Source organism: Macrosteles quadrilineatus, unplaced genomic scaffold, assembly GCF_028750875.1.
Source record: "Macrosteles quadrilineatus isolate MER2022 unplaced genomic scaffold, UCM_ALF_1.0 Scaffold_3__2_contigs__length_128488019, whole genome shotgun sequence".
NCBI lineage: Eukaryota > Metazoa > Arthropoda > Insecta > Hemiptera > Cicadellidae > Macrosteles > Macrosteles quadrilineatus.
Genome location: NW_026542596.1, coordinates 117,319,174 through 117,337,449, shown reverse-complemented (window position 1 = coordinate 117,337,449; position 18,276 = coordinate 117,319,174). Strand labels below are relative to the sequence as shown.

General features: G+C 33.5%; 1 protein-coding gene across 1 annotated transcript in view; it reads left to right on the top strand.

Annotated features, from left to right (window-relative positions):
- The first annotated feature begins 2,693 nt into the window (after window positions 1-2,693).
- LOC128990852 (SAM pointed domain-containing Ets transcription factor-like) overlaps window positions 2,694-18,276 on the top strand; it is a 37,045-nt gene continuing 21,462 nt past the window's right edge. The window contains exon 1 of the mRNA XM_054413469.1: window positions 2,694-2,792. Within this exon, the coding sequence (XP_054269444.1) occupies window positions 2,772-2,792 (21 nt within the window). The 5' untranslated portion in view covers window positions 2,694-2,771. The remainder of the gene's footprint in view (window positions 2,793-18,276) is intronic.

Here is an 18,276-nt window from a genome sequence, read left to right as displayed (position 1 = left end):
TTGACCAGATTTCATTAGCATCATTTTGCTCGAGTTATCGCGCTAACGGACACACGAAGAATATATACAACGACGTACTATATATATAACTTATATAACTATATATATATATAACGACGATATATATATATAACTTTTAGGCCTACGAAGACTAAAAGTGTGATTATATATTCCTAGCCCATTTATAGACCCAACATTTTGAAACTTTACGTAATTTATAAAATAGGGTTTAAAAATATTCTGGGAAAATTTCAGCTCCCTAACCCTTGTAGAAACAAAATGGTGGCATGTAAAAATTTATAAATTTGCTTCCTACAAAAATCACTTTCTTGAGTTAAGTTATCATCTGATTTGTTTGCCACATTGCGTTTTAAACGTTTTACTGAAACTAAAGTCAAGAAATTGTTTTTAACGTTGAACAAAAAGTGAAATGTTGTGCGTGTGCTATTATTTTTGGCAACGTCACAGATGAAATTGGACAATTTCAGGTTACCTACCCAGAAGTTGAACCAGTTAGTAATCCAACAATAACCAAGTGGAAAAATATTTCGTTAAAACCTGGTAGTGTTGCCAACAAATACTCTAGAGGATCTAAAGAGGAAAAGAAGAACTAGTAGGCGCATCTCAACTTCTCCGGAAGCCGTAGAATGTCTTTGTAGCTTGTGATTTTCAGTTTGTCGCTGTGGATGGATCACACTTTGAATAATTTTGAACTTTTAAGTTTTAAGAATAAAAATAGTTTACAAAACCAAAAACTAATTTTACTGTGTTTAAAGTATCATTTTCAAACATACATTTTGTTTCTACAAGAGTTATGGAGCTGAAATTTTCCAAAAATATTTTTGAAACCTACTTCACAAGTCGTGTATGGTTTCAAAATGTTTGGTGCATAAATAGGCAATAGATAAAATTCAAACGTTTAAACCTCTTCGTGGGACACCCTGTATATTTCATATATTTTATTCAACATTGTTTCCGAAGGCAATAAAATAAAATAAAAGACAAAACACATACAAAGCAACAGGATGATACTGGATGGCAAACAAACCTATCTCACTTAAGCTACAGGTTATTATTGAGTCAAACATTAATCGCGTCTGTTGTACGAGTTTTCCCACCCCTAGGGATCAAGGCGGTGTAATTAACTAAAGAGGGAAATCAGGAGTGGCTTTTACATTGCACATGAAACGCATAATTCCAAATATTTACATTTTCCTTGTAAAAAATATGTATTCTTCTTGACCACACCAGGTTTTTTCTGCTAAATCCACAAGGTTAGGTTAAGCCTACATTAAGAATTTACTTTAATTCGAAATGTTTGGTTACCCTAGCTGGTGTGGTTGGTACATCAGGAGAGTACCAAAACATCTGATTTGTACAACAAACCTTCAAATAAGAAGTCACGCTGTCTTTTATAGTTTATTTTTGAGTTGGTGAATTTATACTATTTAAGGGTCAATTAGAAAAACTTTCCATCACGTTTGGTAAAAAGGTTGTGACATTGTTCCTCAATCTGGAAATGGGCCTCTTATGTTTTTTTGTCCATTTTTATTATTTAAAAAGTTCTCTTTGTGTCCTTATGTGACTTTCAAGCTTTGACTCCGTTTGTGTTTTATTCCAGTTTACGTTTTAGGTAATCTTTCTCCTGATTTCTGAACCAGATTTCAGATCTTGAAACGTAACAATTCTTGGTTTTACTAATCATGACGGGACACGTTCACAATAGTCTCTTAGATAACGAAGTAAAAATGTGTTGGCGACTAGATGTGGCGCTAAATTTTTATTTCAGCACAGGTTTTTCGATACAGACGTAATGAGAGTTTAGACGTAATTTTACATTCTATTAGCTGTCATGGCGTGATTTCCTTCTTTTTCTCATTCAAGTTTACCTCAGCCCGTTCCCGTTCCAGTTATAGTATTACAAGGGAACAGGTAGTTACATCTAGAAGCCAAACTGTTTTAATTGCTCACATGCAATGGAAAAGATGGAGGTTCCTTTAAAATTTTATGATTTTGAATCGTTAAAAGAATTAATTTCAAATAAAGAAAACGAGGAGCATATTCAGTTTTAAAGTTTCAACGTTTCTGCTACCAAACGGAATTTTGTAATGTTACAGCAAAGTTGGTTAAATCTATGATAAATTTAATCATCCTAAGGTCAGTTAGGTTAGGTTAGAACAGATTCTAATACTGGTTTTTCTTTGTGTGCAACCTCTTCCCAATAATTATGAAAGTAACTGGATTAGGATTTAGGAACGCTTTCAGAATTGGCAGCAGACAGCTTGAATAACTTCGTCAGCTTTGACTATGACGTCCGCCATGGCAGCCAATAGAATTAGTCTGTATTGAAAAAAATGGTGCTGAATTAAAAATCTCGCAGTAGTTTCAGTAAATATGTGTATTCTGTTCGCTCAGTCATAAAGACCAAAACAGGTATGACAACAGTACCTAAACAGGAAACCAAGAACGACCACATTAAAATTTTTAAATATTCATATTTTCCCTGTGAAAAAAATACATTTTCGCAAACTCTAGAGAAAGTAGCAAGGTTTTATCTGTTGAGTAAGGTAGTAAACTAAATTGTTTACTGTTAGTTCACGCCTATCATAGACAACGCCCGACAGTTTTCCAGCGGCTAGGTTGGCACCACTGAGGCGGAGTTTGTAGGACGAAGACGTCATTCAGTTCTCAGCGCGGGCCAGAGCAGGACGTGCTATACGTTGTTTGTGTTGTTTATTTATTTATGTGAATTGAAGGCATCGTGCGTTGAAATGACTGAAGCAATGGAGACGGTAAGTTTTATTTTTAATGCGTTTTTGATTTTTCAATTTTTTTGTTATGTTTTGATTTGTGTGTTGACATTTCTTTGCATGTTACATCATACATATTATGTTATAGTCCAAATATTTTGTAGCATGAATATTGGTCAAATACATGGTATAAAGGTACAAATAGTGTTTACTTATATATTTTGACGTTTTTACTGTTTATTTTGTTAAGTCAGAAGCTTCGCATGTTGTCAGACCACGCGTTGAAATCTTTCCTATTTCCAACGATCGAAAAGCAACAGTATCCTGTGTTTTAATAAGTTTAGAAGATAAAAGTTGTATTACACAAACATAAAATAGCACCTAACATAACAAACATAAGTTGTATTACTCAATTTGTATTCTATTACAAATAGAGACTCCGTAATTTTTTTTTATAATGCGTTTGTACGTATGGGGTTTTCTAAGATGTTATCCAAAATTAATATTTTGTTAAATACTAGTTCAATTACTTTATGAATAAAATTATAAATTTTTAAAATACTTATGCTGAGATTTGAGGTGGATTAATTTATCTGTGCCACATGTTCCATGGAACATTTCTCAAATGAAAATTGAGACATTTAAGTAACGTTATTTTATTACATAGTTTTAATATGAAATTTAGAAAATTCAATGTTAATAAAAATCTAGAATCCCAGCTGAATTACAAGATATCCCACAATTCATTATATTTATCTTCATTATTACCTTCTAAGCACTTGTAGATCTGCTATAGGTTTACGTTTACGAGACTTGATTAGGGGTTGGATTAATACAGTTAGGGTTAGTTAGTTATGAAGAAATTTTATCAGGTTACACATTTTAAAATGTACCCCTTTATATTTAAGAGACTTAACATTGTCCGTAATAGTATTTTTGATTCTTTTACTATAATATATATTGTATAATGTGATAATGCATGTAGCTAATCGTATATCTTACCAGTGTTTTCGAGCAAAGATTACTTAGCATACTAAAATTATGCGTAACAGTTAGAACATGTTGTTTTTAGATAGAAACTTTTCTAAATGAAAAGAGATTCCAAATTGTTATATAACACTACGAGTTATGCAATCATCATAAAAACATAGCGAACTAGTTTGGGTATGAATCGTATGATTCTATACAACAGAATATGGTTGTAAACACTCCTTTGACTAGCACTCTGGAACGTTACATAAAGTACTACTCTACAAAGGGTTTCCGATTGAATTCCTTTGGTCCTCTAGTGGTCGAGGATTATTTCTAGGGAAAGGTAAAAGTTAAACTGTCTTCGTGAGATTACTTCCACTACCGTTAAGCTTTAATCTAATTTGTCAGCACGGTTATAAGTCTGGAAATCTATTATTCTTTTCACATACTTTTAAAATCGCTTATGTAATAACTAGTGATTTATTAAAACTTCTAGCCAATTGGTAGGTTTTACCCTAGGAGTATTATGTTTAATTTCTCACCAGTCTACGTTTAATGGGTACTATTTTGCTAAACCAATCACACTAGGTTTTATCTTTTATATCCACCATATCAAGTCAGTTTTTTTGTCCTATGACGTTAGGCACGAGCCCGTTGTTTTCACATTACTTCAGGCTAGAAATAGTGGTTGCGGCATTATCACTTAGATAAAATCCATTTGTAATTTGGTGGTATTTGAACCTGGGACCTCAGGGATCGAAATCCCACGCTCTAACCACTAGAAAAGCATGCTCTCCAGGACATTTCCCCACATCAAGTTAGATTAGGTTATCCGCACATTAAAATAAACACTTTTATTCAAAATGTTTGATTATTACTTTAATACTTTTTATTGAAATGGCTACCATAAAAATAGGTATTTTAAGCCACGTATGGATGGAGATGAGTGTAGGATGAGTGGAACGATCTTGTAGTCTGAGTGACTAACGCCGACATATTCCTTAGACACAACTGTTGATTAATAGCCTATACGGCTAATGGCAATTAAGGTACCTAAAATTTATAGTGGAATCCGAACCACATTTTTTGCATTGGTATTAACGACTTGGACTAATTATCAGGATAGTACTGCGGACAGTAGTAGTACTTACTAGTGCAGACGTTAATCCACACCAGGGAGTATCACATCCACAGTGCATGCCTATAAATATCCACAATACGTGACCTTCTAGTAACTCAGTCTATCCACAGAGACTTTTCTGTGTCCTAACCTGGACTATGGTAATGTGGTCAGTATAACAAAAAGGTACAACAAAATGTACTGAGTGTGTATTATGGTGCCGATTACAGTGGCGAGCTGAATGCACAGATAACATAAGAACCATACGCTATCACCGTTTATTTTGTTATTTCTTTTAGTCATCTCAAAAATTAATTACTAAATAATAATTATTCATAAATGCCACTTGCGTTTAATAGTGTGATTCTCATTGCTGATAAGAATATTTCTTCGTCCATCCTGATTGACACGTTCTATAGAGTGAATATTTTGTACACATTTGTTGATGTTTTTGATTGTTGAAACCTTTGACTTTATCCAATAGCCAATGATGAAACACAGTTTTGTGTTTAATCATGTTTGTACAGTGATTGAATCACCGCTATTCAGTAATTGGTGGAAGTTGTCGATCGTGTGACGGGATGCTGTCACGGATTTTTACCGTTACACGGCGTGTCGTCCGCGGTTACTGATCGTATCCGCCTTTTTGTCGCCTCATTTTATCCGTCAAGCATATGCAACTAAATATAGTAATTAGTAAACGTGGATTTTTTTGGAACGGTTGTATTGATAATCGAATGTGTACGTTGTATGCATAGAACAGTACGTTTTACAGAAGTTGCCGAAAGGTTTAACCCAAAAAAGTATTTTTGTATTTTACGAGAATAATGAATAGCAAAACCTCTGCTATTTAGGCACGATAAACGTGTATAAAAAATGAATCCTGCTCTTAACGGTACATTGTGACGGGAAAAGAGGATGTCTGTGATTTTCTATAAAATACGCTTCATAATTTCCTTTTAACTCATTTAAAGCAAAGAATTGTTTTATTTTCTTATAATTCTACTATTATTATTACAATTGTATTTTTAAGAATAATGTTTTAACAAAATGTTGTTTCCATATTACTTTTCTAATTTGCCGCACAGCTGGCAAAACACCGCATTAAATTTAATTACACTGAAGTTATCAAATACTTAGCCTGTATTTAAAATGAAATTAATTTAACTAATCAATCAAAACAATAAGTTTAATAAAAATAATAAGTTTTTCCTATGTATGATTATTATTCAACGGTAGCCACACATTATCGTATTTTAAGGGGGGGGAGGGATCGTTTAAATTATGTCATATTTCACCAAACAGCTGGTTCTTCGAAGAAATAATTTGTCATAATGCCTGCAAGGGCAGCTGAGCCTAGTATCAAGCCATCGGCTATCGGTATATGACTCGTAACAATGGTCAAACAGCTGAGTTACATGATAAATAGGCAAATCCAAAAACCACTTACCTACTCAGCTTACATGTTTAGCTTAAATGTTATTAACTCTTAGATGAACCTGCAGACAAACAAGTTCAGTGGGATTGGGAACACGCATTCGTTATTCAACTGACAATTAAACATATACTAGGTAGATATTAAATGTGAGATCTACTATATAAGGGAGCGTACGAAGTCTGCTTAGTCCGTAATAATCAATCACATTGTTTTATCGATACCGAAAAGCTGTAGAAACATTTTAATGATTGAAATCATGTAAATCTTCATTTGAAACAGTTCATCTCTCAAATCAACAGCTTTCGCCGGATTAATTGACGCACAGTTGCGTTCGTCATTTAGTTCAGCAAAGCCTCTCCTAATCTGATTGCTATAAACATTGAATGAACAGGGGTGGAAATAAGTGAGTGGTCACTAGATAGCATTTCTATTGTAGGTGTTTAAGATTTTAATATAGAACTAAGTTCTTTTAAATAAAACAGTTTAAAAATTTAATGGATTTTGATAAATGTTAAGCTTGTCAAGCGCAATTACGAAAAATGTTTACACTTTGATTGCTACGAATCACCGATATAATTGAAATTGAAACACGTTTGTTGCCGAAGATGTATTACTACACACCAGAGTCTTACTGAGTCTTTAAAATTTGTTCTTTCAAACCCCTTTCTTCAGACTCCAAATAAAAATACCACCTGTAGTTTAGAATATACGTTTTCCAAAAGCAACATACGACAATAGACTATCCCTATCCCAAATAAGCTCGAAAACTGATGAATAAAAACCCTACTCTAAAACAAACTTCGTAAAACTACGGTTCCAGCTTCTGTAAATCAACTACTCCAGCGTGTAAAAACTTCAATACAGTACTTATAATATTGAAATAGCAAACATACGAATTGCCAAGTATGAATGGAGATGAGTGTAGGATGAGTGTCTTCTTGTAGTCTTTTTACTGACTAAGGCCGACATATTCCTTAGACACAGATGTTAATTAATAGTCCATACAGCCAATAGCAAGGGACCAACAGTTATAGTGGAAACCGAACTACATTTTTGCCTTAATTAACGAATCGGTCTAAACTGCTCTCAACCGAGCATGTCCTCCGACAAAGTAGCCGATTGCGCTCGTCCGCTCAGATTCACCTGAGCAAGTGTGACGCAATCACAGGTGCCAGAACACCTAGATAGAAAGCTGAGACTGGGAGCGCCTAGCCCAGGGTGAAAGTAACCACAAGTCTACTGTGTGGATAACGGTCGCAACCCGTGACTCGTTATACAAGGCTTTGTATCATGAACAGAAGAATTACACTCCAAAGTGTACTACAAATAGTTTAAATGATGAAAAATCGTTTAACAATTTCATACATGTTGTATTTTAACACCAATGTTTACGGACCATTTAGACAAATAAGTAGCTTTCATAAGCGAACAGAGGAGTAAACATATTTCAAACTAATAATTCATGTTCCCTTGGAAATATAAACACTAACCAACTAATTACCTTTGATTGACTTTACTGATTACTGTTAAATCAATTAAAGTTATTACGTGTGTGTTATTTGTAATTGCGTGGTTATAGTTTTTTGTGATAGTTACTTTTAACTTCAATTTTAACTAATTAGTGAAGTAAACAAAAAGGTGGAATAAATTGAAATCGATTTAAAGTGTGATACATCCTTTGTCACAACGAAGCGTGTCCTTATGAGTAAATAAATACATACCCCCACCACAGCAAACCTGCAGACTAAGCGAATTTCCATTTGCCAATTGGATTTACTCTAAAATATCTCCTTAAAATAGCACATTTATTCCCAATATAAATAATATTCTCCATAGCTATTAGGCACATAATAAATCTTCAATATACAAAATTATTTGTTTTTTAACCACTACAAAATGGTTTGGAAAGAAATTGCAAAACTGTATGTTTTAGGGTCAAAAATAGGAAAACCCAATTTTTACCCATTAACTCCCCCCCCCCTAAAAATCCCCCTCATTTCCAAAGCCCAATCATGCAGGTTCGCGAACTCGTCTGAATAAATGTAGGTTTACACGTTTATACCAAATTTCATCAAAATCGGATTATTTTTGCTTGAGTTATCGTGCTAACGGACACAGGTCCCGGGTCCAGGTCTTACCATGAGTACTACGGTAATAGCTTTTTCCCTATATGGGATATTCGCTAATAGTACTAGTCTATCAGCAAATAACATGAGTGGAGCAATTCATCGCCATTCACTTAAGGTCTTTTTGTTCTAGGACGCTAAGCACGATCCCCGGAATTCACATTATTTCAGGCTAGACCTAGGGGTTGCGGCATTATCACTTGGATAAAATCCATTGGTGATCAAGTGGGATTTGAACCCGGTACCGAAGTCGTGCGCTTTAACCACTGTACAAGCTCGCTCCCAATTCGCTAAAGTTAGAAGGGATTGACGAATTTGCGATATGATCCATAGTGCTGGGGCTGCGTTGAATTTTCAAACTCCATCATGTCGTTATTGATGGTGCAATTAAAATAATCGTGATTGAGCTAGATGTAAGACAGCACAAAGAAACGACGAAGGTGACCTTTGTGAAGGCGAGGCCGACAAGTACAGTCTGAGGACGACCTTGATGGCACAACTACAACTCTGGTAGGCACCCAGTGGCGGTACAGTCCCTGCAGTGGATGGTGGCTGCTACTAAAACATATTAGAAACCCGGAAAACGCAGCCTCTAAACATTTTTTTTGAAAATACATACATCTACAATTAACTGTGTGATCTGGATCCTGTGGTGATGCTTCAGTCAACAGTTGCCATGGAGCTCACACCTTTATCAACTTGAACTTGTTTGGAATCCATCTTAATTATTTTTGGAGGGCAGGCAATTCCAAAAAAGCGAAGAATCTTGGGAAGATAATGTCTTAGTTGTTCCACCATCTTATATGTAAATTTACCTCTTTTGAGCCGTTAAAAGGTTCAACAATATCATTAAACATGGATTTGATCTTTGCGAATGTGTCTGAATAGATTTCCAAGAGCTCTACTCTCAATAGAGTTTTTGTATAAAAATGTAGGGTGAAATAGTCAGATCCAAGCAGGACTTGAGCTTGATGAAAATAATATCTCTTCTAAGAGTATTAATAAATGTACTAATTTGAATAAGAGTGTCATACATAGTTGGTCCAACTACTCATATATTTTTTCGACGAGTTTTTCCTGCACAGTATCGGCCTTGAAGGATTCACCTCATACCATTGACTATTATGCCAATGCAGACAACAATCATACATTTGTGGTCAATAGTCACAGCGAACCTGGATTTCAGCTTTAATTTCAATTCGAATCTTACAAGCAACGAGAAGGCTTGGGAGAGATATACGCCTACCAAAAAGAAACGAATGTCATATATCATTAAATACGAATTGAATTCACTCATAATCCCGATCGGTGCAACGTTTGTAACATTCTATAACGTTATAGCAATAGAATATTAGAGTAAAATGCAGGTACCAAAAAAGTCATCACTTCAGGATTTTTTTCGTAAAATTTGAGAAGCAATAAACAAAATATTCTACGGAGTTGCTAAAACCTAATTGTTTATTTTGTTTTACGCACACGAAATATTCAAAACTTTAATTATGATGTCGAACAATTAACCCGATAGGATCAATTAGGCCCGGTAGGCTTTCTACGAGTAGTAGAGCCACTGTTTTTTAAAGATAAATGTGCAATAAATCAATAATCTATAATATAGAACGAACAACAATAAAATATACAAATTAACTAGTTTTAAGACTAACAGATTCTATTATTAAATAATTATTTTAATCATTGTGGAATTTTGAAATTTGTTTATCTCGAAACGTACTTGCCAAAACCTGAAATACAAATAATCCAAGATTAAATCCCAAAAGTGTTATTTGGAACTCAACTTTCAACAATTGGCACCAGACTCAGGCTTGGCATGGATTCAACCAGCTCAGATAGTAGAAAGTTTCTAAGCAAACGCTCTAAACAAAGTTCCACAGTGTAGGACTACTTTCAAACAGTTAGTAATATAAATAAATAAGGTAGATATGTGGGTTCGATCATTAGTAAAGATGTACATTCAAATCTTTGGTTTTAAACACGGTAGCAAAACACTGCTAGGAGATAATGTTTCGTTAAATAAATACTTCAAAAATAGTTAAAGCTTCTAACGAAGTGCTAAAACCCGCTTTGTTTTTATGTTATTTTAATATGTCTGATGCGTAGGTTTAGTGTTTTGCTGTTAATTTAACGTAAATACGGAAAGGGTTAATTTTATTCTAAAATATGCAATATAACAATCAGTTAAGTATTAAATGTTAATTAAGGTGTATGTCTTCCTTTTTTAACATTTAAAATCTACCTAATCAATTAAACAGAAATTTCAGTAAATTTAGCTTCTAAGCTGGGATTTGGAAATTATGCCTATTCCTGATTACATTACAATACAAGCCCCTGCCTAGGGCTTTCAAATTTTAGAAGTTTTATTTGTTCGGTTATAGAAATTCTGTTTAAGGTTTTCAAATAAATATTTATTGGCCTCCAAAAGAAACAAAACGGACAACGACAATTACAATGTTAATTTTTGCCCGAGTTGCTATGTACGTTTTACGATTATTAGAATAGAAAGCAGTATAGATCATAAACATTAACAAATGACGTAACTCAAATCCTATACTAATAGCGCTAACATATGGTTTAGACAGTTCTATTCAAGCAATGTTAAACAATGTTTACTTTCGAGCCAGTAACATCATTTATGATCCATACCATGTCTGTTCTAGTATTCGTGGTACATTAAAATACCTATTGATTATACGTTACGCACCTAATTTTGATTCGATTTAATCTTTTTCTACACAGTACTTCAATCATGTTTCTATAATCAATAGTTGAGAAATTTAACATATACAGAGTGTCCATAAAAATGTTTCAGGACTTTGTGATATGAATCCTCGTACTAAAAGAAAGAAAAATTTTTATGTGAAAGTATGTACAAAAATGAATATGTTTCCCAGATATTAGCCATTTTGTTTTTTGTATAGAAATATGTTTATATCTGAAGTTTTTCAACCGATGATTATGAAACTTTTTAAGCATGTTAAGGTACACAAGATCTATTATAGAAAAAATAATAGAAGTCCGACCGACTAGAAATTTCAAAATGGCGGCATTTTAAATCTTTATAACTTAAATAACTCGATAAAATTAACAGATAATTTTTATCATAAAATGTCAGGAATACTTTTATTCGAATTTTTAATTTCCTATCAACCAATACCAAGACCAAAAAGATCGGACGACAAATAACTTAAATGTAACGTTTTTGGTGTAAAAATAAGGCAAAGTTAGTCGGGGTGCAATTCTTTTTCCTGATCTTACAACTAAAAAACGTTCTATTTACGTTATTTTTAGTCCCATCTTTTTGATCATGGTATCGTTTGATAGTAAATTAAAAATTCGAAAAAAAGTTTTCTTGACATTCTTTTTATGAAATTATCTGTTTTCGAGTTATTTAAGTTCAAAAAAAAAATCAAATGGCCGCCATTTTTAAATTTCTTTTCAGACCAACGTTATAATTTTTCTACTGTATAATAGGTCTTGTGTACTTAGACATGCTTACCATGTTTCATAATCATCGGTTAAAAATCTTCAGATATAAAAAGAATTTTTTATAAAAAAACAAAATGGCGGGTATCTGGGAAAATATGCAAAAATTTTTTTCTTCCTTACAGCATAACAATTCATATTTCAAAGTCCTGAAACGCTTTCTTAGGACACCCTGTATATTTATCAGTTACCAGGAATGTAACTTCGCACTTTTTTCTTCCATTTCACAACACAGATAAAGCTACTCACATAAATTATAAACAGAAAACATAATAGTAACGTAGCTGTGTTTTCTCGTGCAAGCATAAATTATCGCTTAAAAAACACACGACAAAAGGAATATAAAGCTTAGTTGAAAGTAAATAAAGGAAATGTGCTGCTAGTTACTGTCGAAACGTCTAGTTTACAGCCTGTCCGTGGTTAAGGTAAGCCGTAAATCTAGTACCTTAGTGGCTAGTGTGGCACTCATGTCCTTTATGTTCAATAAGGATTGTACTCAAGGACACATTTCGCATATTAGTAACATAATAACTGTGCTTGTAGTATATAGTCTGGGCTCTCATCAGCTGAAATTGCCTTATCTCAGCTGTTAATGTACAACATGAGGATTGCCTTGGCTTCATCAGCTGGTTATGTTCAAGGATTTACTATAAATGGGTGTCATCACGAATATTAGAACGGAAACGGAATGGATCATAAACATAAACAAATTACGTAACTAGCCAGAGTCCTATACTAATAACACTAACATGGTTTAGACAGTTCCATTTAATCAATGTTAAACAATGTTTAATTTCGGGCCAGTAACATTTGTTTATGTTTATGATCCATACTGTGTCTGTTTTAGTATTCGTGAGACCAATCAATATTTTACCTCTGAAGTCCCATATAAAAGCTCTGAAGTATTTTTTTTTAGAAATTCTTATGTAAAAAAAATGCAATATAACAACAAAACTCCTAGGTACATAGACTGCCTTTGTATTAAAACTGAGTAAATTTCTCCATAATTTTTAGCGTGAGGTAAGGACAAAGGAGCTTAATTTTGTTTAACATAAAAAATATCGACATCCTCTTGCAGATTCATCATGATATTCCAACTTCAAGAGGACAAATATTTAGAGTCGCGAAGTGGTTGTGAGAACACAACCACAACCACAAGCATGGCGCGACGGCGGGAGCGGCTGTCCTGGATACCACAGGATAACGGTTCATTCCCCCTCCATGCCGAACTTGCCAGGCTTCATAACACGTTTACGCTCAGGCGTTGATTAAACACATCAAATAATTGAATCGGACTCTCAAATACTCCTCAACTGCTCAATCAGTCAGTGCATTAATTAGAGGTCCAGAGACAAAAATAAAATTGTAAAATATTTATTTAATAAAAGTTTTCTAAATGCCCCACTAAGACGAAAACCATTTTGGTCTTTGTAAAATATTATATACAACTATCATGTTTAGTATTACTACCACTTTCACAAACTTGTATTTTAAATATTTCCAAGCTTAGTCTTATTTTCCAACTGCAATTCCGTGTATAATTTCACAATCGTGTTTTTCATAGTTTATAAGTTTTAGCGATCAGTGCGTGGTATTTGGATTTTCGTATACATATTTAATTGATCCGTCTAGGATTGAAACATTAAATTGTCACCTCTAAATTTTCTATTTAGTTTTCTGTAATAGACCTTTATTTTATTCATAAACTTGTGTGTGCATCCATAATCTTTTTGAGAACTGTATAGTTTAAAAAATATATTTTAGTAGAGATGATTTTTATTTACACCCATAATATACAATAATACCATGCTGATTCTTTAAGTTATCATTGACTTATTGGTCTATCTTTTGAATTCAAATTGTATAATTTGTTTTCCTAATAAGTTTGATTTGTGTCTTTAAATTAAGATGCTCATCAAAACTCAACTTTAAAACTCAAAATTCACATACAAATTTGTTTATTTTCCCTATCAAACATAAGTCTTGCATAGAACTTTATTTCTTTCAATTGTCCCTTTGGTGCAAATATTGAGCTCATTTCCTAACATTCTTTCATACTCCAGCCTCAAAATCTGAAAATTATTCCAGCAACATTGAAAACATTGCAAGTTTCCAGTTGGTCGTCTATATTCGGAATCTAATCGTGTGACAAAACAAAAACGTAGTCTTGCAACAGACTACAGCATGTGGCCTCCAAGTGTGCTTGGCTCTCACGCCTGTGAAAATTACGCTCGTTTTTACAAAGTGACGCACGTCTTCAAAACACACGTGGATGTAACTGTTCGCACTGAGAAACGACGTCTATTTGGTAATTTTATTTGATTTTGTTTAATGGAGGTGTTTATTGTGTTAGCTAACGTAGAATCTTGCATTTATACTTAACTAAGTCCTAACGTCATTTGTGAATGTGATGTGTAACCTAAATGTTATCTTAGAGGCTAACGGACGCACATATACATTTTGTGCTCCGTATTCATAAAATAATAAACCAAAACAGGGTTTTTTTTGTTTGTAACGTCGGAACATCTTTTTCGGAAATTATTTTAGAGTTTATTTAAGCTACTTTGCCATAAATATTTGGAATTACATATTCGACCACCGTTACCTTAAATTTAGTATTAATTTTCAAAATATATTATGCAGTTAATACTCGTGCAGTAGTAATGATTTAGTAAAATAAATTCTTTTGACTTTAAATGGCAAACATCTAAAAACACACTAGTTAAAGGAAGGAGATAGTTTTAGGCTATATAAAGAAAAAAAATGCATTAAACCAGTGCAAAATTCAGTTATGATTTTTTGGGATCATCAATTATACATTTTAGTTGTGACAAGTACATATAATTGATGTGATGTGCACCAATAATCCAATTGAAAATGCATTTAGCAATCCCGATTACAGGTTTTCGTTAATATCACTATTACAGTACTACCATATAATTATTACATGATATTACTATTACAATTCAAGAGAGTAAAATTTAAATCCACTATAAAACTTGATAACAGTTACACAAAATTACAACATCACATATTTATTAAAAAATATATAAAATTGTAATCCCATTATTCAATGTTAAAGTGAAACACATAATTTAAAGCTCCATTTTGGAACTACAAATCAGTGTTAAAAACCCGAATTTATCTGAAATACTTTGAGAACTATAATAGACGAACAAAGGATCATATCCTAGCATTTGTAAATAGGGAACAGTCAATGTATTGGATGTTAAATGTCAATAAGTTTAGAATCAATAAACACATTTTCTAATTAAAACCTTGGAGTAATTGGTCTGGTTGTAAGGGATAATAGAAGAGAATTGCTTTTAATCACCCAAACAAGGCCAAGTGGAATGGAACAAAAACTAATGGGAGACTGCCATTAGAAAATCTCCCTTCGATAGTTTTAAACAAAGCCCTCATCTCCGCTCGTGTACGTAGTGAATGGTGGAGAAAAATAGAAATTATGGTTCTGGGTGTTCTTTCCCTTAACTCAAAAATATTAATTTATTTTTCGCATAAACTTATACTTACACTTTATACAACACAAATAAACTGGAAGATTAAAATTTAAAAAAACTTAGCTATGTGTGTGAATATCACGAGTTCTACTTGTGTATGTAATAGACATGAAATAGGTTATTACTTCACGTAAAACATTTTTGTCACGAGAAGAAAAATAAGTTTCATCGTGAATTCAGAAAACATTAATTTAAATATTTTTACTGCGATTAACCTTGATACCTGCTTGCGATCATTCAAAGATTGACGATGTAAATTAAATTTCGAGAACAGCCACAGGATACAACTTAATGGTTCTTGCTTTCAGCCTTGCAGCGTTGTTTTGAAGTGTTATTTCTGTAAATACTCTTACAGAATAGTTAAAATTCATAACGATGTTTTCCTCACATGGAAAATTCTATATTCTTGTTCAAAACAAATTATTGCTTAACCTAAAGAGCTGCACTGTTTACAATATTTTAACTTGGGAGTAAGAAAGTAATGTTTCTTTTAACAAACTTTCAACTCAAAACTGTCTAAATCAATTAAAGTTCATTATATTTTGTAAGTCTTGGCCAAACAAAACTACTTCTTTGACAATTGTAACGTTTAGTGTAATGTTAAGTGTTATTGACGTTTTTGTGTTTGGGTAATGTTATGTATGCATTCTTACATTAGTCCCATAATCGTATTTGTTGTGAGTGTTTCATCATGAAGTGACTGGCACGGAGGTTTGTAAGTGCAGGGCCTCTTGCAGGACTCTTCCCACCTCGTCTATATGAAACATTATCTTTTGTAAACACGTTATACTTGTAAATAAGCTTGAGATTCTTAAATGTATGTTTTTATACGGTATATAAGACAACGTGTTGTTCACTATCACACTCGGAGGAGCAAGCCGAGGCTGCTCTAGAGGTAAGACAAGGAACTGCAGTCCCTAGGTCCCGGGTTCGAATACCGCCTCCAATGGATGTTATCAAAGTGAGCCTGAAATAACGTGTTCTGAAACAGTTCTGGAGTAGAAACTAGAGGAATAAAAACTATGTTTATTATAGGCTATATTTATTGTTATTTTACCAACATCAAAACCGGTTTCGCCCAATAATTCTACTTGTAAACTTAAAGTGCTAAAGACACACCAAACACACCTATGTATTTCAAAATTACGAGTGTAATCGCAGTATAAAATAACCATCGTTCTACGGCCAGACGGATCGGTTCTATGGTATTGACTATGGATACCAGCTCTGAAAGACATAATGGTTAAATACGTCATTTAAGACCTTCAAAACTGTCAACAATGCGAGTATGCGGGTGAAAAGTCTGCATGCACCAAAGTCGATGGTTACGTCAAGCCATAAGGACCTGGTACGTCAACCTGATCTCAAAAGAGTTTGTCACCATCAAGAAAGGTGCCATTCACTTGTACAGCCACGTTACGGTTTCAACACGCAACAACAAGCTGTAGCAACCACATTGACCATGATTTGAACACGTGCTTGACCATAGCGGACACTGCTTTCTATCATACCTTCGCACAAAAAGTACAAGGAACAGTTTCCTAGCGTTACGAGAGGTGTTGTGAAACCCAGTTGGTGAAAGTGGCAATGACGTCACTAAGATGGCCGCCACCTTGGCTGCTAACGTGGTCTAATGGGCGATGTTTACACTGACCGACCTGGAAAGAAAGGAAAACCCAAGGGTTGCGAAAACGAGACTGACTCACTTGGTGAATTTGGAATTTGCTACCAACGTTGGTTCTTTCTTGGATATCATTTTAATTCGTCCATAGCGATTTATATACAGTATTTCCATTTGACTTGTTACTTGCAGTCTTAAACTACATTATTTATTTTGATTATTGGCAACGCCTAAGGGCTTAACTGTTTGCAATGTAGATTCCGAGAGTGGAACTGTGGTACACATTTAGAGATGTTGAAAGAGGGATTTGAAATACTAAAAATACTCATAATTTCTTGAAAGATGTTAAGGATTTAGTTTCTATAGTTTTTTTAAGGACTTAATGCTGTAAACACGTATACTGGGACGACTATACATCTCCCCTCACACCTTAATAATACCACACTCCTGTAGTAGATGTATCATCCTTGGAACTATGGAATAGCTGAAGCCAGTTTTTTTTTTTTTTTTTTTTTTTTTTGGTTCCGCACGCTGCACTGTAATGGTCGTCTTTGTTTTACAATTTTGAATCTTGTTCTTTATTTTAGTCATTTAAAAACTTGTTTAACCAAATAAAACTATTAATCATAAACAATAACTCTTCCCCTAGTTATACAACCAAACAATAAAGCACAAATCAAGGAACTAACCCAAAAATAATGGAAACAAAATTTCGTCGACACTAGAGCCCTGTGTCACCGTACACGAACTAGACACGAAAAACGAGCTTCAAAATTTACAATGGGATGAGAAGTGTACTTGTGTTGCTTATTCTATGGTATGTAATACTTACTTATAACCTTTTTCAGTATTAATACAAATTTCAGGGCTTATAAATGCGGAAAATAATTTATTTTACCACATATAAAATTGTATGAATTAATTTTTATAATAACTTCCATTGTATGTTAATGAAATGGTCACAAATATGTTTATACTATATAACAATTACTAGGAAAGATCTACGTAAATGATGTGATAGTTGGAAATGCAAATCTTGTTTAATTAACATATGCATTAAATCATAAACTTAGATCCACGTGGGGTGTATTTCAGTTTCAAACTTAGCGTTGATGTTAAATTTATAACTGCAAATATGGCTTTTCTAAGTAAGAGCAACTTATCAGTTCTTTAATATTCAGTAGAGAGTAAAGAGTACTAGGGGCATGATTAAAACCACGGTATTCTTGT